This window comes from Nerophis lumbriciformis, linkage group LG24, assembly GCF_033978685.3.
Source record: "Nerophis lumbriciformis linkage group LG24, RoL_Nlum_v2.1, whole genome shotgun sequence".
NCBI lineage: Eukaryota > Metazoa > Chordata > Actinopteri > Syngnathiformes > Syngnathidae > Nerophis > Nerophis lumbriciformis.
The window spans coordinates 1,151,188-1,175,366 of record NC_084571.2 but is presented as its reverse complement, the minus strand read 5'-3'; the positions used below and the strand labels follow the sequence as shown (position 1 = coordinate 1,175,366).

General features: G+C 40.7%; 1 protein-coding gene across 3 annotated transcripts in view; it reads left to right on the top strand.

Moving 5' to 3' along the window:
• Positions 1 to 24,179, top strand: part of asic2 (acid-sensing (proton-gated) ion channel 2) — an 865,381-nt gene that overhangs the window by 766,067 nt on the left and 75,135 nt on the right. For all 3 annotated transcript variants that reach the window (XM_061981307.1, XM_061981305.1, XM_061981304.1), the window contains one exon: positions 2,687 to 2,837. In XM_061981307.1, the coding sequence (XP_061837291.1) occupies positions 2,687 to 2,837 (151 nt within the window). The remainder of the gene's footprint in view (positions 1 to 2,686; positions 2,838 to 24,179) is intronic.

Here is a 24,179-nt window from a genome sequence, read left to right as displayed (position 1 = left end):
CACACATACACACACAAACACACACACACACACACACACAGTCATTTGTGCTATTTGAATGTATTATTCATAAACACCTTCAAGGTATTACCTGTGAGCTGCTACTTTAGCACAGAGCCATTAGGAATGGAAGTCGTTCCTCACCGGAGTGTGTGTGTGTGTGTGTGTGTGTGTGTGTGTGTGTGTGTGTGTGTGTGTGTGTGTGTGTGTGTGTGTGTGTGTGTGTGTGTGTGTGTGTGTGTGTGTGTGTGTGTGTGTGTGTGTTGTTCTTGTTGATCTTTGTGGTGCTACTAATGGCTTGGTCCCTAGTGGAAAATTACTAATTGCTTTAAAGGGATTGAAAGTGTCTTCTCCTGCTTATTGTTAAAAAAAAGAGCAGATCCAGGAGAGAAGTAGCTATTTTTAGAGATGCCGATAAATGCTTTAAAATGTAATATCGGAAATTATCGGTATCGTTTTTTTAAATTATTGGTATCGTTTTTTTTGTTGTTTTTTTTGTTTTTTTTATTAAATCAGCATAAAAACACAAGATACACTTACAATTAGTGCACCAACCCAAAAAAACTCCCTCCCCCATTTACACTCATTCACACAAAAGGGTTGTTTCTTTCTGTTATTAATATTGTGGTTCCTACATTATATATCAATATATATCAATACAGTCTGCAAGGGATACAGTCCGTAAGCACACATGATTGTGGGTGTTGCTGGTCCACTAATAGTACTAACCTTTAACAGTTAATTTTACTCATTTTCATTAATTACTAGTTTCTATGTAACTGTTTTTATATTGTTTTACTTTCTTTTTTAGTCAAGAAAATGTTTTTAATTTATTTATCTTATTTTATTTTTTTTTTTTTAAAAGTACCTTATCTTCACCATACCTGGTTGTCCAAATTAGGCATAATAATGTGTTAATTCCACGACTGTATATATCGGTTGATATCTGTATCGGTAATTAAAGAGTTGGACGGTATCGGATATCGGCAAAAAGCCATTATCGGACATCCCTAGCTCTTTTGCTTACTGGCTAGCTGGGCATGAGCTACGGTATTATATTCAGGGTTCGTACAGGTGCTTAAAAACCTTGAAAATGCTTGTATTTTAAAAATGTTGTGTTTTCGAGGTTTGAAAAATGCTTGAATGTTTGTGAAGTGCTTGGAAATGTTCATCATATTTCTCGGCAGTCTGACTCAATAGGCTAATTTATAAAATGTAAAAAAAAAATTAAAAAATAGTTTCCTAAAAAATGAAAGCTAAACGTTTAATCTGTTGGTTTTGCACCAGCCCTTACATTAGGTTGTTGCCATTGGCTCTGTGTCGCCCCCATGAGGACAAGTGGTGCATCGGTCCATCATGCCGGGAGTTTGTTGTTTTAATGAACATTGGATGGAAAATGACAAATACAAACTTTGGATAAAACGTGGACCAAAAAGGAAATCCAACATGGTTCGATGTATTTCTTTGCTCCATTATTTTGGTTGTCTACTTCAGTGTTTTTCAGCCTTTTTTGAGCCGAGGCACATTTTTTGCGTTGAAAACATCTGGAGGCACACCACCAGCAGAAATCATAAACTCAGTTGACAGTAAAAAGTCGTTGGATATGAATTTAAAGCATAACCAGGCATGCATCACTATAGCTCTTGTCTCAAAGTAGGTGTACTGTCACCACCTGTCACATCACATCATGACTTATTTGGAGTGTTTTGCTGTTTTCCTGTGTGTAGTGTTTTACTTCTTGTCTTGCGCTCCTATTTTGGGGGCATTTTCTCTTTTTTTTGGTATTTTCCTGTAGCAGTTTAATTCCTTCCTTTGAGCGATGTTTCCCGCATCTACTTTGTTTTGGCAATCAAGAATATTTCAGTTGTTTTTATCCTTCTTTGTGGGGACATTGTAGATTGTCATGTCATGTTCGGATGTACATTGTGGACGCCGTCTTTGCTCCACAGTAAGTCTTTGCTGTCGTCCAGCATTCTGTTTTTGTTGACTTTGTAGCCAGTTCAGCTTTAGTTTCGTTCTGCGTAGCCTTCCCTAAGCTTCAATGCCTTTTCTTAGGGGCACTCACCTTTTGTTTATTTTTGGTTTAAGCATTAGACACTTTTTTACCTGCACACTGCCTTCCGCTGTTTCCGACATCTACAAAGCAATTAGCTACCGGCTGCCACCTACTGATATGGAAGAGTATTACACGGTTACTCTGCCGAGCTCTAGACAACACCGACACTCAACAACAACACATCATTTGCAGACTATAATTACTTGAGTGCAAAAAATATTTTTAACCCAAATAGGTGAAATTAGATCATCTCCCACGGCACACTAGTGGTATCTAGCTCCGCCTTCTCAAATGCCTCTTTCCAATTAAAAGCCTCCTTTTTATGCCCAGTACTCTCTGCAGTTTTATTGAAACCTTTTATTTTTCTGTTGCAAATACTTTGTACTTTTAACTATAGTGTGTGACTGGTGCTTTTTTTGTATTTATTTTTTTATTCATGAAACCTGTTTTTGCTGCCCTTTTGGCCAGGTCACTCTCGAGAGAAAGAGATTTTAATCTCAAATGTTTTCATTTTTTTTACCTAATTAAAAAAAGGAAAATGAAATGAAGTTAAGGAAGTACGGTTGCTTGTCGCAGTTGTTGTCTCTGCGTGGGCACGCTCACCTTTGACCCCTGTGGTGTCGTCCGCAGGTGTTCACCAGGTACGGCAAGTGCTACATGTTCAACGCGGCCGAGGACGGCAAGTCGCTGCGCACCACCATGAAGGGCGGCACGGGGAACGGCCTGGAGATCATGCTGGACATCCAGCAGGACGACTACCTGCCGGTTTGGGGGGACACAGGTGAGACGCACACGCACACACCTGTCCTCTTTATGTCTATTTAGGACTGTCAGGTTATATGTCGTCACGTTCAGGATTACCGTATTTTTCGGAGTATAAGTCGCACCTGCCGAAAATGCACAATAAAGAAGGAAAAAAACATATATAAGTCGCACTGGAGTATAAGTCGCATTTTTGGGGGAAATGTATTTGATAAAACCCAACACCAAGAATAGACATTTGAAAGGCAATTTAAAATAAATAAAGAATAGTGAACAACAGGCTGAATAAGTGTACGTTATATGAGGCATAAATAACCAACTGGTATGTTAACGTAACATATTATGGTAAGAGTCATTCAAATAACTATAACATATAGAACATGCTATACGTTTACCAAACAATCTGTCACTCCTAATCGCTAAATCCCATGAAATCTTATACGTCTAGTCTCTTACGTGAATGAGTTAAATAATATTATTTGATATTTTACGCTAATGTGTTAATAATTTCACACATAAGTCGCTCCTGAGTATAAGTCGCACCTCCGGTCAAACTATGAAAAAAACTGCCACTTATAGTCCGAAAAATACGGTAATAATAATTTGCAACAAACGATGATTTACAGGATTAGAGTTGGTGAAGTGGGTGAAAAATGACATTAAAATATCTCAATGTACATACCAATAAAAAAAATAGTTATTTATCTTTTTTTTCTGTGAGACAAAATTTAAATATATTTTACTTTTTGGTCTCATTTGTGCAGTTTTGATCACTAATTGTTATTAATTATTAAGGAAACGTTCCTGCACACCTCCTTAAAAAGACACTCAACTACATTTTAAACTGTTGAGACTAGAGATGTCCGATAATATCGGACTGCCGTTATTATCGGCCGATAAATGCTTTAAAATGTAATATCGGAAATTATCGGTATCGGTTTCAAAAAGTAAAATTTATGACGTTAAAAAACGCCACTGTACGGAGCGCCAATTAACCTTGAAGGCACTGCCTTTGCGTGCCGGCCCAATCACATAATACCTACGGCTTATAACACACACAAGTGAATCCACGCATACTTGGTCAACAGCCATACAGGTCACACTGAGGGTGTCCGTATAAACAACTTTAACACTGTTACAAATATGCGCCACACTGTGAACCCACACCAAACAAGTATGACAAACACATTTCGGGAGAACATCCGCACCGTAACACAACATAAACACAACAGAACAAATACCCAGAACCCCTTGCAGCACTAACTCTTCTGGGACGCTACAATATGCACCCCCCCCACTACCCTCCCACCCCCACCTCAACCTCCTCATGCTCTCCCAAATTGCAAGCTGCTGTTTTGAGGCATGTTAAAAAAAAATAATGCACTTTGTAACTTCAATAATAAATATGGCATCCAGAGGGCCATCACAACAAAATTAGGCATAATAATGTGTTAATTCCACGACTGTATATATCGGTATTGGTTGATATCGGAATCGGTAATTAAGAGTTGGACAATATCGGAATATCGGATATCGGCAAAAAAGCCATTATCGGACATCTCTAGTTAAGACTTATTTACAGTAGGGAAAGGATTAATTTGGCCCCAGTCCTGGGTGGATCTCGCATGAGAGGAAGAGGGGCGGGGTTAATCATTTTATGATGCCATCTGGGGGAAAATGATAAACCCTGGACACTGTGGTCAAAGTTGGATATGCCACAAAACACATTTTATGATATTCAACACTGCTGCCATCTGGCGACTAAAGTGTTGATTTGTCACGTTTCCTGTGTCAGGTAAACCGTGACGAATGGGGCCATATGAATCCCCTTCGTACTGCACAGTCCCAATTCAACGTATTCACTTTTGAGACCCTGAGTATTGACTGATACTGACATTGCGGCGATACGATATCAGCAGGAGTCATACATTGTATTATTTTGTTATACAAGTGAAATAAGTCAAACAAAGAACAATGGTACGTATGAAAAACACTAACCTATGTATTATTATTTGTCTAGAATGAACTTATGCTGTTTTTAAGTTGAAGTGGAGTGGTAATTGTTTTCTTTGTGACAGCAAGCGGCCACATTAATTCATTAAGCTCGTCAGGCAGTAATTCGAGTGATGCGGACACGTTTGTTACTGGATAATTTCTAATGTGCTTCTGCCTTGGAGACTTTGTATGTGTAAGTAATATGCAACTATAGTTATTGGATACTTGTTTATATTGACAAATGTGCTGTTTTACACTGCAACATTGTCCAATTATTATTACGTATGTCTAGCGTGTGTGCTATTGTTTGCTTAGCTGTTGTGTAGTTGCTAGCTGTGTGTTTAAATATTGTACATGCTGTGGAAGTGTCACATCATGAGGTAGGTGGTCAACAGTTGGGGAGCAGGCTGCGGAATCTGAGTGTGTCGGCCAAAGGGAGAAGAATGCAGATTTGCCCTGTACATAAGTTGATATTTATGGAGTGTTTCATTACAATACACTTACTGTGGCGCTCCACTGGGATCCAATATCATTTTAAAAGGACAGGACCCTTTTAGTAAAGGACGAACGTTAAAAAACACGTTTTATTCTGATGAAAGATTAACAAGGCGGAGGAAACAAACGGCCTGTTGCTTGGAAACGCAGCTTCCTGCTTGAGGGTGCTGCTAATAATTCATAGTGGCTGTTTTTTTTGTTGTTGTTGTTTTTCCATACACGTGTAATGTGAGCGCCTGGAACATGTTAACACTTCCCATGAGCACAAACAAATCAATAATAAACACAATAGTGCATATAGATAACACTTATTTGCCTTGCAAAACCACCAGCTTTGTTGTGTCATTGCTGACAACTCGGAACAATTATATTTTGGTGAGGGTCTGGATACGGGAATGTATTTATTGTAGTGTCCAGGACCATAGTAACGCCCATCTTATTGGTCCACTAGCCTCCCCGAACCAGGAAGTAGTCTACTACTTAAGTGACATTCTAGTTGAAAATGTAGTGGTACCCAGAGGTGGGTAGAGCCCCCAAAAATTGTACTCAAGTAAGAGTAACGTTACTTTAGAACAATAATTCTCAAACTGAGGTACGTGTACCACTAGTGGTACGCGGGGTCCATCTTATAGTACGCCAAATAATTACTTGATTAAAGGCCTACTGAAATGCGATTTTCTTATTTAAACGGGGATAGCAGGTCCATTCTATGTGTCATACTTGATCATTTCACGATATTGCCATATTTTTGCTGAAAGGATTTAGTAGAGAACATCGACGATATAGTTCGCAACTTTTGGTCGCTGATAAAAAAGCCTTGCCTGTATCGGAAGTAGCAGACGAGTAGCGTGACGTCACAGGTTGTGGAGCTCCTCACATCCGCACATTGTTTACAATCATGGCCACCAGCAGCGAGAGCGATTCGGACCGAGAAAGCGACGATTTCCCTATTAATTTGAGCGAGGATGAAAGATTTGTGGATTGTAAGCCTGTCACACGTCTATTAGTCCAAAAAAAAGTCAACAATCAGCAGGTGTCTATGAGGGTAAGGAGGATAAATATCAGAGCGTCTCACTACAGTGAACTCCTAAAAGAGTTTTTTCGTCAGTTTTTCGTCAGTTTAGAATGTTAGTAGATATATTCCAATCCTTGTCTACTTTAATTGTCCATTCCTGGTCCTCAACTTGATTAATTTCTAATTTCGCCTTGCAGAACGGAAAGCTTTTCTGAGATGATATCCAGTTTGCGATTTTGTTAAGGGACTATTTTCCCTTCCTCCAGGCAGAATACGATCGCCTTAGAAATCACTAGCCTTGGTCTTGGTTCCGCTTGAAGGAGATAAACACAATGAATGGACCCTGCTTGTTATGTATGTGCACTGTACATCATCATTAATGATGTCATGAGGTACAGGCCTGATGAGATAAGGTGTTTGCAAAGCGCACATGTTAAGTTTAGTTTAGTTTAGTTTATTATTTCTTCTTCGGTCAGTGGTCAACAAAATAAACAAACAGTTGTACATTCATAAATTGAAAATGTTGCAGACCGAAAGGGTTTAGGCTGAAGTTGAACACTTATTGCGTCTAATCCTATAAACAATGTCAAATACAAGACGAGCTTCCAAAAATTATGAAATTTCCTTTGCACAACATATTATAAATACACCTTGTACACAACATAAACACTGTTCAATTATATACACAGTAAAGACATGTGAAATATCCTTGTACACGCGTTAAACCTTTGTACCAATTATATACTATATAGCAGTGACGTGCGGTGAGGTTGATGGCTGGTGAGGCACTGACTTCATCACAGTCAGATTTACAAACATATGAACCCTAAAGAGTATCTTATTCACCATTTGATTGGCAGCAGTTAACGGGTTATGTTTAAAAGCTCATACCAGCATTCTTCCCTGCTTGCCACTCAGCATCAAGGCTTGGAATTGGGGGTTAAATCACCAAAAATTATTCCCAGGCGCGGCGCCGCTGCTGCCCACTTCTCCCCTCACATCCCAGGGGGTGAACAAGGGATGGGTCAAATGCAGAGGACAAATTTCATTACACCTAGTGTGTGTGTGACAATCATTGGTACTTTAACTTTAACTTTACACATACAAACTGTAGCACACAAAAAAGCACATTTAATAAAAAAAACGTTATTATGGTCTTACCTTTATGTAATATATTGGGTTGGAGGCAATAACCAGGCGAGGTGATGAAGTACGTCTCTTTACTGTAGACTTCAGAACAGACTCAACACACTTGACGTCAGGTGCGCAACACCACGTAAATCGTTGGCCAACCAAAAAGTAACCACAGTACGCTATAGCCAACATTAACCAGGAGATGGCAACAGACAAACATAGATCACTCTATTACATTCCTCCCCTTTTAGAAATGTAGAAGTAAGTTACTCAAAAGAAATAAACAACCCAACCAAAAAATGCAGCAGCTCAATAAGAAGCCACAAAGTGCAAAAACAATAATGTTCGTGTTGGAGGAGTTGTGAATGAATGAAATATGAAATCCTTGCTGCAGTCTGCAGGTGTACCTAATGTTGTGGCCCTGCAGTCATTCACAACTCCTCCAACGCAAACATGATTGTTTTTGCACTTTTTGGCTTCTTATTAAATAACTTTTTTAAATAGATTCAATCTTGCACGTGGAAAGTTTAAGTGTGGGCTGTAGTTGATATAACACTCCCTTCAGGGGGTGCATTCTACGGCGGGAGTGCAGGAGGCGGGATTACTGCAAGCCTCACACAGTGCGTCTTCGCAGCAGTTTTATGATTGCTCAGCACAAGAAATACGTTACACACATACAGTTGTTGACAAAATACACCGTACATTATATACCTCAGCTAACTAAACTATGGAAATGTATAATATACTTCAAATAGCAATACAATCTTACTGCACAGCAGGCCAGCAGTTAGCCGAGTCCGCAATTCATGTTGAGGCACAACTGAGTGACGTGTCTCAACTGGCTGCTGATCACCGCACCGTCTCTTCTCAGTATTTGAACGGCAAATGTGAAAATTCAGCGATTTTGAATAAAAATAATCTAAAACTGGTGAAGTTAAATGGAAAATAACTTTATAGTATAATCACTGGATACATTTAACAATTTAATTAATTTTTTTTTCTTTTTACATTTTTTTTCTTTCCTCTAGTGACTGCACGTCACTGCTATATACAAACAATTATACTTCCATTGTTATTTATATCCCACATTTAGTTTATAATTAACATTGATCATAACTACTGTGTTGATTCAAGAGTGATATATTTTTCCAAGACATTGGTCTTAAAATGTTTTTTAAATGTGTGAATGGAACTGGAACATTTTAAGGAGTCATCCAAGCTATTCCACAGATGAACCCCCCTGACAGAAACACATCTACTAAGTTTCACTTTCACTTCTAAAGCTTAGGTTTCAGTTTCAATTCATGCTGAGGCGAGGCAACCCGTGCAGATACAAAAAGCCTGGGAAGACGGGCAGCCATTAGAGGGACTGCTTTGACCTTGATGGCTCGTTCGCTCTCTGGTAATTATGTTGATTGCACTTGCTCCTACTTGGTCGAATCAATTGTAAAACTTCCGTTCTAGTCATCATTTTAGACAGCCTTAGAACTAAAGATTGTGGGAGGACTCTGCCCTCCTAAAAGGAATAATCCTAATAATTTATTTCAGAAATCGGCTCAGTCTGAGTGCCTTCAGCCCTGCCCATCCCATCAATCATGACGGGGGAGTTTACGGGTACCTTGAACGGCTGCAGTCGTATTCCAAATGTGTCGATACACCAGGGCAGCGCTCAATCCAATCAGCAGATGCCCTGTTGTCCATCCCATCCATTTTCTACCGCTTATTCCCTTTGGGGTCGCGGGGGCGCTGGAGCCTATCTCAGCTACAATCGGGCGGAAGGCGGGGTACACCCTGGACAAGTCGCCACCTCATCGCAGGGCCAACACAGATAGACAGACAACATTCACACTCACATTCACACACTAGGGCCAATTTAGTGTTGCCAATCAACTTATCCCCAGGTGCATGTCTTTGGAAGTGGGAGGAAGCCGGAGTACCCGGAGGGAACCCACGCAGTCACGGGGAGAACATGCAAACTCCACACAGAAAGATCCCGAGCCCGGGATTGAACCCAAGACTACTCAGGACCTTCGTATTGTGAGGCAGATGCACTAACCCCTCTGCCACCGTGAAGCCCTGCCCTGTTGTCATTGTTTCGAATAGGTAGATTGCATCGATGTCCTCAACGGAAAGACTCGGCAGGCACACAACCCCCCACTTCTCCCACGCGTCATTCGTCTATCCAGCAACAAACGTTCCGTCAAGTGTTTGTTTCATCTGACCACAGAACCTTCTTCCAGAAGGTCTTATCTATGTCCATGTGATGTCAGATGCAACAAAAATTTAGCTGTTTAGCCATAATACCCAGCAATATGTTTGGAGGAGAAAAGGTGAGGCCTTTAATCCCAGGAACACCATCTATACCGTCAAGCATGGTGGTGGTAGTATTATGCTCTAGGCCTGTTTTGCTGCCAATGGAACTGGTGCTTTACAGAGAGTAAATGGGACAAAGAAAAAGGAGGATTACCTCCAAATTCTTCAGGACAACCTGAAATCTTTAGCCCGGAGGTTGGGTCTTGGGCGCAGTTGGGTGTTCCAACAGGACAATGACCCCAAACACACGTCAAAAGTGGTAAAGGAATGGCTAAATCAGGCTAGAATTAAGGTTTTAGAATGGCCTTCCCAAAGTCCTGACTTAAACGTGTGGACAATGCTGAAGAAACAAGTTCATGTCAGAAAACTAACAAATTCCCTAAACTGCACCAATTTTGTCAAGAGGAGTGGTCAAAAATTCAAGCAGAATCTTGCCAGAAGCTTGTGGATGGCTACCAAAAGTGCCTTATTGCAGTGAAACTTGCCAAGGGACATGTAAGCAAATATTAACATTGCTGTATGTATACTTTTGACCCAGCACATTTGCTCACATTTTCAGTAGACCCATAATAAATTCATAAAAGAACCAAACTTCATGAGTGTTTGTGACCAACAAGTATGTGCTCCAATCACTCTATCACAAAAAAATAAGAGTTGAAGAAATGATTGGACATTCAAGACAGCCATGACATTATGTTCTTTACAAGTGTATGTCAACTTTTGACCACGACTGTATCAAACTAAAAAATGAAATATACTTAAGTATCCACGTCTTTGCTCAATACTTTGTTGATGCACCTTTGGCAGCAATTACAGCCTCAAGTCTTTTTGAATACGATGCCACAAGCTTGGCACACCTATCTTTGGGCAGTTACGCCCATTCCTCCTTGCAGCACCTCCCAAGTTCCATCAGTTAGGTATCTCCAGAGATGTTCAATGGGACTCAAGACTGGGCTATGGCTGGGCCACTTAAAGGCCTACTGAAATGCAATTTTCTTATTTAAACGGGGATAGCAGGTCCATTCTATGTGTCATACTTGATCATTTCGCGATATTGCCATATTTTTGCTGAAAGGATTTAGTAGAGAACATCGACGATAAAGTTTGCAACTTTTGGTCGCTGATAAAAAAGCCTTGCCTGTACCGGAAGTAGCAGACGATATGAGCGTGACGTCACAGGTTGTGGAGCTCCTCACATCTGCACATTGTTTACAATCATGGCCACCAGCAGCGAGAGCGATTCGGACCGAGAAAGGGACAATTTCCCCATTAATTTGAGCCAGGATGAAAGATTTGTGGATGAGGAAAGTGAGAGTGAAGGACTAGAGGGCAGTGGGAGCGATTCAGATAGGGAAGATGCTGTGAGAGGCGGGTGGGACCTGATATTCAGCTGGGAATGACAAAAACAGTAAATAAACACAACTCTATTAGCCACAACACAACCAGGCTTATATTTAATATGCCACAAATTAATCCCGCATAACAAACACCTCCCCCCTCCCGTCCATATAACCCGCCAATACAACTCAAACACCTGCACAACACACTCAATCCCACAGCCCAAAGTACCGTTCACCTCCCCAAAGTTCATACAGCAAATATATTTCCCCAAAGTTCCCAAAGTTACGTACGTGACATGCACATAGCAGCACGCACGTACGGGCAAGCGATCAAATGTTTGGAAGCCGCAGCTGCGTACTCATGGTACCGCGTCTGCGCATTCAACTCAAAGTCCTCCTGGTAAGAGTCTCTGTTGTCCCAGTTCTCCACAGGCCAATGGTAAAGCTTGACTGTCATCTTCCGGGAATGTAAACAATGAAACACCGGCTATGTTATCCAACACAACAGTCAAGGGGTGCATTCTACGGCGGGGGTGCGTTATCCGGCACAACGCCTGCCGCAATACACCGCTTCCCACCTACAGCTTTCTTTGCTGTCTCCATTGTTCATTGAACAAATTGCAAAAGATTCACCAACACAGATGTCCAGAATACTGTGGAATTTTGCGATGAAAACAGACGACTTAATAGCTGGCCACCATGCTGTCCCAAAATGTCCTCTACAATCCGTGACGTCACGCGCAAACGTCATCATACCGAGACGTTTTCAGCAGGATATTTCGCGCAAAATTTAAAATTGCACTTTAGTGTTGCAATGTTAAGATTTCATCATTGATATATAAACTATCAGACTGCGTGGTCGGTAGTAGTGGCTTTCAGTAGGCCTTTAAGGACATTTACAGAGTTGTGTCATGTCTTTGTGATCATGTTTTTTTTTGGTTATGTTCTGTTGGTTTTAGACGCTTTTAGTTCCTGTTTACACTCCCTTGTTTTGGTTGCCATGGTGGCATATGATTTTCACATGCTGCTGGTGTTTTGATTCACGCACCTGTTGTCACTAATGATGAGACATTATTATTTAAGCTAGTAGTTGCCAGGCAGTCGGCCTGGCGGCATAACCCTTGTCACTCATGCTTGTATTCCATGCCATTGTTCCATGCTCGTTTCCATGCTTTTCCCAAGTAAGTTTTTGTTTATTCATGTCACGTTTAGCAGTTCTTTTGTTTCATGTCCATAGTCTACGATAAGTGTAAGTTATTGTTCTTCAGCCAGTTTTGTGTCTCCGCCTTGTGCGCGCCTTTTGTTTGGTACTTTTTAGTAAGAGATTAAATCATGTATATACCTCCATCCGATGTCCAGTCCGGTTCGCTTGCACCACGGGAAAACAATCCACGCAGGAAACTGCTCCATAGTCCAAGTCATGACAAGCTGTCCTGAAGCCATTCCTTTGATATCTGGTTGTGTGCTAAGGATTGTTGTCCTGCTGGAAAATGAACAGTCGCCCCCAGTCTGAGTTCAAGAACGCTCTGGAACAGGTTTTCATCCAGGATGTCTCTGTACATTGCTGCATTATCCTGACTAGTCTTCCCGTTCCTGCTGCTGAAAACCAACCCCACAGCATGATGCTGCCACCACCATGCTGCACTGTAGGGATGGTATTGGCTTGGCGATGAATGGTGCGTGATTTCCTCCAAACATGATGCCTGGCATTCACGCCAAAGTGTTCAATCAGACCAGAGAATTGTGTTTCTCATGCAGGAGCCAATCCAGATTATTTTGAGGGGGGTGCAACCAATTAATTAGAGGGGCCACCTAAAAACGACAAGAACCTTCTTCTATATGTAGACCAGTGGTTCTTAACCTTGTTGGAGGTACCGAACCCCACCAGTTTCATATGTGCATTCTCCGAACCCTTCTTTAGTGAAACATTTTTTTTTAAGTTTTTTTTTCTTCGAATTCGAGACAAAGTTATATGTTTTTTTCACTGGTGCACAAAATGAACCGTGCATGAACATCACCTTGTTCAAAGAACAAAACCAACACAGTGCATGAACTCACAATAAATTACACTCCTGCAAATCAGATGGAAAATTAAAGGGAACATTGTTTGGTGGTATCCATAATACACCGATAGGGAGAAGTTTTTATTTACATGATGAGTCGGGTGTGTCTTGACCTCCGTGGCGAAAGCTCCGCCGAACCCCTGAGGCCGACTCACCGAATTCTAGGGTTCGATCGAACCCAGGTTAAGAACCACTGATGTAGACCAATAGGTGCTAGTATTTACTGCTCCTGAATCCTACAGAAAACAATGATGTCTTTATCGCACATCTAAAATGTTCAATTAGTTTTTGTAGCCAACTGTTTACGTGAAAAAGTTAAACATTTTCAAACTCTCATGCACAGTTCCGTTAGAACTAATAAAACGTATGAATAAAAATGCTTCTCCTGTTGGAGAAATATCTGTAAAATGAAAGAGTTTCAAAATGAGTGAATATGTATTCCCCTTTGAGATTAACCGTGTGGAATGTCAAGAGTTTCAACCTAGAAGAAAAAAAATTTCTGCAGAAAAATGCTTTGTTTATTTAAAAAAAAAAAGCATTGGAGGTATTATTTTCCTGGTGGCTCCCTGGAGCTTTTTCAAAAATGCATGAAAATGGCAAAGGGTGGGGGGGAAATATATTTTATGTATTAATATGGTTTGCAGGCCTTGAATTTTAACTTTTTAAGGTCAAGGCAAGTGTTGCCTTCAAGGAGGGCTCATATTTTAGGGCACCAAAGCAAACATTTTCTTTCGAGGCAGGGGCTCCAAAGCATGCATGCATGCATACATACATACATACATACATACATACATACATACATACATACATACATAGATGTATATATATATATATATATATATATATATATATATATATATATATATATATATATATATATATGTGTGTGTATGGAGTTTGCATGTCCTCCCCGTGACTGCATGGGTTCCCTCCGGGTACTCCGGCTTCCTCCCACTTCCAAAGACATGCACCTGGGGATAAGTTGATTGGCAACACTAAATTGGCCCTAGTGTGTGGATGTGAGTGTGAATGTTGTCTGTCTATCTGTGTTGGCCCTGCGATGAGGTGGCGACTTGTCCAGGGTGTACCCTGCCTTCCGCCCGATTGTAGCTGAGATAGGCTCCAGCAACCCCAAAGGGAATAAGCGGTAGAAAATGGATGGATGGATGGATATATATATATATATATATATATATATATATATATATATATATATATATACATATTTATTTATCTTAAAAAAAAATGGGCATAGTGTCCCCTTACGCCGGCCTCCCTGGACAGTCTCAGGGGCATGTGACCAGTTGTTATCCCCCTTTCCTTCAAAATAAAAACAAAAACAAAAAAATATATATATATACATACACACACACACACACACACACACACTTGTACCTCGGTGTCAAAGTCAAGGCCCGCAGGCCAAATCCGGCCCGCGAATGAATTATCTATGGCCCCCCGGGATGATATTTGATTAGTATTAGAATCGGCCCGCAGGCCACAGCCGCCTGCTGCTGTTTTGCACGCACCAATACTCCATCAGTGTTGGCGCTAGGAATTTTCAAAATGTCATCAAGTCATGAGTGCTAATCAAGCATATTTGGTCACTGCATGACTGCAAGCTAATTGTCGCTAAAGTGCTAATTAAGCTAGCTGTATGTACATATTGCTTGATTATGCCTAATTTGTAGGTATATTTAATTTCTAGGGATGTCCGATAATGGCTTTTTGCCGATATTCCTATATTGTCCAACTCTTTAATTAACAACCGATACCGATATCAACCAATATATACAGTCGTGGAATTAACACATTATTATGCCTAATTTGGACAACCAGGTATGGTGAAGATAAGGTACTTTTTAAAAATAATAATAAAATAAGATAAATAAATTAAAAACATTTTCTTGAATAAAAAAGAAAGTAAAAGAATATAAAAACAGTTACATAGAAACTAGTAATTAATGAAAATGAGTCAAATTAAGTGTTAAAGGTTAGTACTATTAGTGGAGCAGCAGCACGCACAATCATGTGTGCTTACGGACTGTATCCCTTGCAGACTGTATTGATATATATTGATATATAATGTAGGAACCACAATATTAATAACAGAAAGAAACAACCCTTTTGTGTGAATGGGTGTAAATGGGGGAGGGAGTTTTTTTGGGTTGGTGTACTAATTGTAAGTGTATCTTGTGTTTTTTATGTTGATTTAATAAAAAAAAACTAAAAAAAACAACAACAACAAAAACGATACTGATAATAAAAAAAACGATACCGATAATTTCCGATATTACATTTTAACGCATTTATCTCTATTAATTTCCTTTACTTATGTCCTCTGTATTTATTTGCATGTCTCATGACGCATTATCTGTATGTAATATTGCCTGCATTTCAGATAGTTGTTTGTGTGCCGTTATAGACCACAGCAAACGTTACCCAGCTTTCAAAAATGTTAATAAATCCATTAGAAGAAGACAGTCTGTTGTTTCCTTTAACTTGGACACACATATTTATACCTTTGGCCATTCTGAGCCAGTAATTTCCAAGAGTTATCTCACCCTCAGAGAAGCTTCCATTTTACTAATATTTTCCAATGTTGTAAAAATGTGTAGAATAAATATTACATTTCAACATTTCTGTCTACTAATATTTTTGCACTTTGGCTACCCCTGTGGTACATTTTAAATGTGCTTTATAAATAAAGTTGATTTGATTTGATTTTGCGTCAGCCTGCGACAGATACCGCATTTTTCGGACTATAAGTCGCAGTTTTTTTCATAGTTTTTCCGGGGGTGCGACCATACTTGCCAACCCTTCCGGATTTTCCGGGAGGCTCCCGAAATTCAGCGCCGCTCCCGAAAACCTCCCGGGAAAAATTTTCTCCCGAAATTCATGCGGACCTGAGTGACGTGTCGACAGCCTGTTTTCACGTCCGCTTTCCCACAATATAAACAGTGTGCCTGCCCAATCATGTTATAACTGTAGAATGATGGAGGGCGAGTTCTTGGTTTCTTATGTGGGTTTACTGTTAGGCAGTTTCATTAACGTCCTCCCAGCGCGGCAACAACACACAACAACAGCAGTCACGTTTTCGTCTACCGTAAAGCAGTTTGTCTGCCGTAAACAGCAATGTTGTGACACTCTTAAACAGGACAATACTGCCATTTACTGTACATGCATATGTGACAATAACATCTAGGGATTTTAGAGAGTGCAGTGCACAACTGCGCACACAAGGAGACGAAGCAGAATGCATCATCAGAGAGGGTGTTCAGCATGGTTAGAAAAATACTGACAGAGAATAGAACAAGGATGGACAATTCAACCCTTAACTCAACAATGAGTAGATGAGTGTTACGTGTGTATGTATATGTGTAAATAAATGAACACTAAAATTCAAGTATTTATCTTATTTATATATATATAAATATATAATAAAAAATAAAAATAAATATATATGTATATAATATATATATATACATATATATATATATGTATATATATATACATATATATATATATATATGTATATATATATATATATATATATACCTATATATATATATATATATATATATAGCTAGAATTCACTGAAAGTCAAGTATTTCTTATATATATATATATATATGAAATATATATATATATATATATATATATATAAGTCAAGTATTTCTTATATATATATATATATATATATATATATATATATATATATATATATATATATATATATATATATATATATATATGAAATACTTGACTTGGTGAATTCTAGCTGTAAATATACTACGCCCCCAACCACGCCCCCCACCTCCCGAAATCGGAGGTCTCAAGGTTGGCATGTATGGGTGCGACTTATACTCAGGAGCGACTTATGTGTGAAATTATTAAGACATTACCGTAAAATATCAAATAATATTATTTAGCTCATTCACGTAAGAGACTAGATGTATAAGATTTCATGGGATTTAGCGATTAGGAGTGACAGATTGTATAGCATGTTCTATATGTTATAGTTATTTGAATGACTCTTACCATAATATGTTACGTTAACATACCAGTTGGTTATTTATGCCTCATATAACGTACACTTATTCAGCCTGTTGTTCATAATTCTTTATTTATTTTAAATTGCCTTTCAAATGTCTATTCTTGGTGTTGAGTTTTATCAAATAAATTTCCCCCAAAAATGTGACTTATACTCCAGTGCGACTTATATATGTTTTTTTCCTTCTTTATTATGCATTTTCGGCCGGTGCGACTTATACTCCGGAGCGACTTATACTCCGAAAAATACGGTAGTCATTTTGATAGTTGGCTAATATAAACATTTACATCATGCCTTCATTATTAGACTGATATAAGGCACTTATTTTTTATTTTTGGTCATGGCTCTTTTAACATTTTGGGTTGCCGACCCCTGCTCTAATAGAATAATATATTGAAGCAGGTATTCAGTATAAGTGTTACTAGATTAAGCTGCATGTACTGTAGTCGGCTACATAAAATGATTGTTTGAACAAAATAAAACTCAGTCAGCTCACATAGATTATAACGACATAAAATTGCATTAGAAAATGATCTGCATTACTGGACAGTGCCAAATAAAGAATCCACTGGGTATAACATTAGGCACTACGTCAAATGGTAAATAAAACCAGAAATACAAATCAAAACTGGCCGGGAATACTAACAAATAAAATCATATTTTTTTCAAATTAGTGCTGCTTCAGTGCCAGGGAGACCCCCTGGTTGTTTTTATTTTGAAGTTTTGTCGATTCAAAAGTGACAGGGAGTGCTTTACAGTGTGATAAACACTACTTAGCTCAGCTGCCGTTACTTTATCTGCGCTTGAATCGCCTTTGAGTTTTAGGGCTTGTCCCCACAGAACCCTTTCATCCTTTCATCCCCAAGGCAAAGAGCCTTTTTTTTGGTGGTGAACATTTTAGAAAAATGTCTCTAGAGTGGGAAGGTCTGAAAACTGTAGCATTGTTGTTTCCATGGGGAATAGGAAGTCGCCACAGTATCTATATAAACAATATCCAACATCCTCTTCTTTACTTTCTCAGTTGCTGTCACCGTTTAAATAATTAAAGTAAACAACTTAGAATGGAACCGGAGGGTGTGTTCCAACTATCGTGGGATCACACTCCTCAGCCTTCCCGGTAAGGTCTATTCAGGTGTACTGGAGAGGAGGCTACGCCGGATAGTCGAACCTCGGATTCAGGAGGAACAGTGTGGTTTTCGTCCTGGTCGTGGAACTGTGGACCAGCTCTATACTCTCGGCAGGGTCCTTGAGGGTGCATGGGAGTTTGCCCAACCAGTCTACATGTGCTTTGTGGACTTGGAGAAGGCATTCGACCGTGTACCCCGGGAAGTCCTGTGGGGAGTGCTCAGAGAGTATGGGGTATCGGACTGTCTGATTGTGGCAGTTCGCTCCCTGTGTAATCAGTGCCAGAGCTTGGTCCGCATTGCCGGCAGTAAGTCGGACACGTTTCCAGTGAGGGTTGGACTCCGCCATGGCTGCCCTTTGTCACCGATTCTGTTCATAACTTTTATGGACAGAATTTCTAGGCGCAGTCAGGGCGTTGAGGGGATCTGGTTTGGTGGCTGCAGGATTAGGTCTCTGCTATTTGCAGATGATGTGGTCCTGATGGCTTCATCTGGCCAAGATCTTCAGCTCTCGCTGGATCGGTTCGCAGCCGAGTGTGAAGCGACTGGGATGGGAATCAGCACCTCCAAGTCCGAGTCCATGGTTCTCTCCCGGAAAAGTGTGGAGTGCCATCTCCGGGTTGGGGAGGAGATCTTGCCCCAAGTGGAGGAGTTCAAGTACCTCGGAGTCTTGTTCACGAATGGGGGAAGAGTGGATCGTGAGATCGACAGGCGGATCGGTGCGGCATCTTCAGTAATGCGGACGCTGTATCGATCCGTTGTGGTGAAGAAGGAGCTGAGCCGGAATGCAAAGCTCTCGATTTACCGGTCGATTTACGTTCCCATCCTCACTTATGGTCATGAGCTTTGGGTCATGACCGAAAGGACAAGATCAAGGGTACAAGCGACCAAAATGAGTTTCCTCCGCCGAGTGGCGGGGCTCTCCCTTAGAGATAGGGTGAGAAGCTCTGTCATTCGGGGGGAGCTCAAAGTAAAGCCGCTGCTCCTCCACATCGAGAGGAGCCAGATGAGGTGGTTCGGGCATCTGGTCAGGATGCCACCCGAACGCCTCCCTAGGAAGGTGTTTCGGGCACGTCCGACCGGTAGGAGGCCACGGGGAAGACCCAGGACACGCTGGGAAGACTATCTCTCCCGGCTGGCCTGGGAACGCCTGGGGATCCCCCGGGAGGAGCTGGACGAAGTGGCTGGGGAGAGGAAAGTCTGGGCTTCCCTGCTTAAGCTGCTGCCCCCGCGACCCGACCTCGGATAAGCGGAAGAAGATGGATGGATGGATGGAACTTAGAATGTTTTCATCACCTCATTGCAAACACTATGTTAGGAAATATGAACACCAACAGAAAGATTACTGTATTTTCTTATCATCCGCACTGCCGATGAATGGTCTATTTTGACCTTTTTCATACATAAAGTGCACCAGATTATAAGGCGCATTAAAGGAGTCAAATTATTTAAATGTTTTTCTAAATGTAAAATACTTCCTTGTGGTCTACATAACATGTAATGGTGGTTCTTTGGTCAAAATGTTGCATAGATTATGTTTTACAGATCATCTTCAAGCCGCTTTCTGACGGTCGCTTCAGGATGCGCCGTTTTGTGGGCGGTCTTATTTACGTGGCTCACCTTCGACAGCGTCTTCTCCCCGTCATCTTTGTTGTAGCGGTGTAGCGTGCAAGAACGGGAGTGGAAGAAGTGTCAAAAGATGGAGCTAACTGTTTTAATGACTTTCAGACTTTACTTCAATCAATAACGGGGCAGCATCTCCTCATCCGGAAACAACAACACCGGAAATGTGTCCCGTGAAAAACCGTCTGACCGGAACTCTCTAATAACTAAAGTCCCTTGGGTGAATAATGTAAAGTCACTACACCGGTATGTTTTAGCGCTTTGATGGCGAGTTTACTGACAGATGTAAGTAAGAACGTTACACTACTTTATATTAGAAACGCAAATTTTCAGGATTTATGCAGATCCCAAATACAGATCAGCAGGTACGAGAAGGTAAGAAAAGTTGCTTTTGCATAATATTGCGAAACAAAATGCCATATAATATGTCTTACCTTATACACACACCATAATAATCATCATCGGCGGTCACTCGAACCAGTATGACGATCCTCCTTGTAGGGGTGTATCTCTTTATGGAGGATGCCTGTGCGTGACTTAGTTTAACGTGGGGAGGCTGGTGCACAGACAGTCACCACACGATCCTTGACAGAATCGGGTCAGGGTCCAGTGGCATGGAGTCCAAGATAACTGGGGACCTTTTTCTGCTGCAGCCTTCTCCCGCCATTGCAGCCGTTGTGGTATTTCTTAAAATCTACCGTCTCCCGCCCGCTCCGCCGTTAAGTCTTCACCGTATCCCTGGCTAGGGGGCAGTCAGGTACTAGGCCTTTGTCAAGGGCCACCTGGGGTAACAGTAGTAAAGGGGTTAACCTCCTAGTGCCCCAAGACCCCATAGAGGAGCCTCCACTGCCGGATGCACTTTAACGTCATGCCTACTCGTATGTTGAAGCACAGTACAATCCATCAAGCGGTGCGGCTTCATGGCTTACCAAAGTCGTACTCAAATATTTTGATAGATTTTTGAGCTGTGTGTAATGTTCTATATTTTCAATGGAACATATAAAAATGTTGGTGTTGTTTACTTGAGTCATATTGCCACCATAGTGCAGTCTAGACATATCTCGTATGTGTGACTGCCATCTACCGGTCACACTTATCATTACACCATGTACCAAAAATAATTTCTTCGAGGTCGGTATGCAAAACCAGAATTATTCCGTACATTAGGTTATAAGGCGCACTGTCGAGTTCTGACTGACGTAGTTAGCTTGTCAAGATTAAAGTATGATTTAACCAACCAGAAGCTCATTTCTGATCAAGTTGTCCATTCCAAGACTCGAAGAGGCAAACTATCGCTGATGTGACTGTAAGCTTTCGAGGAAAGATTTTAAACCAGGTTAAATACAGTTTCCCGTATAACACAATGAGAATGTTATATTGCTTAGTTATTGTACCTTATTTCAATTATTGTGCAGAAATATGGAGAAATACGTATCACAGCAACATAATGCCTTTATTTATTTCACAGAAAAGAGCAATTTGTATCATTTTTACAGTAGGATACAGAGACCACACAAATCCACTCTTCATTAGGTCAGGATTATTAAAACTAAAAGACATTGTAGAATTGCATACTCTATTAGTGATGTTCAAAGCTAGAAATAAAGTTCTTCCGAAGGACTTACAAAAGTTATGTGTGTTCACGTCTGAAGATGAGAACCACAGAAGGCCGTATGACTTTAAACATCCAAGAGTGCGAACAAATTTGAAACAAATGTGCTTGTCTGTTGCTGCTGTGAAAGCATGGAATTCTCTAAACAAAGACTTCAAAAGTTGCAAGAATATCTTCGAATTGAAAAAGAGTTACAAAAAGAGACAACTCGAATTATATCCAACTGATTTTTGATTTTGATTGGACGTGTCATTGTGAAAATTCCTGGGGGTGCAGATAACTGACAATATGACCTGGTCCCTACACACCGGAGCTCTTGTAAAAAGAGCTCAGCAGCGCATGCACTTTTTGCGTCGGATGAAAAGAGCCCAGCTCCCTCCCCCCATTCTCAGCACATTCTACAGAGGCACTATAGAGAACCTAAAAGAGGTCTCCGACTTTCTGTTGCTACAGAGCTCCAAACTTCATGCAACCTTCCAAATAGCCCACGCACAGTACGCAGAGAGCAGTAAGTTGCAAGCAGAGCTGGGTTTGGAGGTTTGCCAGGAGAACGGTACATTTCGGACTGCATTGTGCCGAGTGTGAAATTTGGTGGTGGAGGAATGTGTGGGGTTGTTTTTCAGGAGTTGAGCTTGGCCCCTTAGTTCCAGTGAAAGGAACTTTGAATGCTCCAGGATACCAAAACATTTTGGACAATTCCATGCTCCCAACCTTGTGGGAACACTTTTGGGCGGGCCCCTTCCTCTTCCAACATGACTGTGCATCAGTGCACAAATCAAGGTCCATAAAGACATGGGTGAGAGAGTCTGGTGTGGATTAACTTGACTGGCCTGCACAGAGTCCTGACCTGAACCCGATAGAACACCTTTGGGATGAATTAGAACGGAGACTGAGAGCCAGGCCTTCTCGTCCAGTCTGGACTGGAGCCTGCAATGCCTCAGACTGGAAGTCTCTCCAGAGAGTGGTGAGGATGGCGGAAAAGATCATCTTCCTCCTATCCAGGAGATCGCAAAAAGCCGCTGCCTGACCAGGGCTCAGAAAATCTGCAAAGACTCCTCCTACCCCCACCAAGGACTGTTTTCACTGCTGGACTCTAGAAAGAGGTTCTGCAGCCTCCGAAGCAGAACCTCCAGGTTCTGTAACAGCTTCTTCCCTCAGGCCGTAAGACTCTTGAACGCATCATAATTAAATTAAATTAGCCCCTCAACTCCCTCCAAAATGGATTAACTCGCTGGAATAAAAAAGGCAATATAACATACATCCATAAACGTGGACGCATGTAGAAAAAATGCAATATATTTATCTGTACAGTAATCTATTTATTTATTTATATATATTTATTTATTTTATATATATATTTATTTATTTATATATGCACCTTATTGCTTTTTTCTCCTGCACTACCATGAGCTTATGTAACGAAATGTCATTCTTATCTGTGCTGTAAAGTTCAAATTTGAATGACAGTAAAAAGGAAGTCTAAGTCTAAAATGCTTAAACGAAAATTAAAAAGTATGTTGGAGGGAACAGTTATAAAGTCATCTAAAATAATTGGTGTTAAAAAGGGGGCAGGTAAATATAAGAATAGTATTCTTCCATCTGCTCCTTTCTGATCATGGAAATGTATAAGAAACAAAAAAAAACAATGAAAGTGTCAACTGTACACGTCTTGTATATTTGCATTTTCATGAAAGGAATAAAAGAAATGATGATGATGATGATCATGAAAGCTGAAGAATCAGTCGAGTTTCAGTGGATGAAGAATCTTCTTCCGGTCAACATTCTCCTCCTGATACTTCACAGTTTCGTCATGAAGTGTGACATGCAGAAGTCATTCCACCTCGTCGTCTGGCCAAACTAAAGAGTCACTTTCTTCGCACGCTTCAGCCATCACTTTTTTGTTGTTTTGAGGATAGAACTTTACGCACGTGCACTTTTTTTTCTTTCTTCTACTGTTCTAGAGCAGTGGTTCTTAACCTGGGTTCGATCAAACCCTAGGGGTTCGGTGAGTCGGCCTCAGGGGTTCGACAGAGCCTCCAGACACGCCCGACTCATCGTGTAAATAAATACTTCTCCCTATCGGCGTATTATAGATACCCCCAAACAATGTTCCCTCTAATTTTCCATATGTGTGAGCAAACGCAAAAACTCCTTGAGCATTCGGTGGAGCACATGTGGTCACACCTGCAGCACACCTGTCCCAAACCTGACTAAATAACAAGTTAAAGGGGAACATTATCACCAGACCTATGTAAGCGTCAATATATACCTTGATGTTGCAGAAAAAAGACCATATATTTTTTTAACCGATTTCCGAACTCTAAATGGGTGAATTTTGACGAATTAAACGCCTTTCTATTATTCGCTCTCGACGTGACGTCACATCGGGAAGCAATCCGCCATTTTCGCACTTTCGTCGGTGTGTTGTCGGAGGGTGTAACAACACAAACAGGGACGGATTCAAGTTGCACCAGTGGCCCAAAGATGCGAAAGTGGCAAGAAATTGGACAAAATGTGTTCAAAATACGAGGCTGTGGGGAAAGCCGACGAAATGGTCAGTCGTTTGTTCCGCACACTTTACCGACGAAAGCTA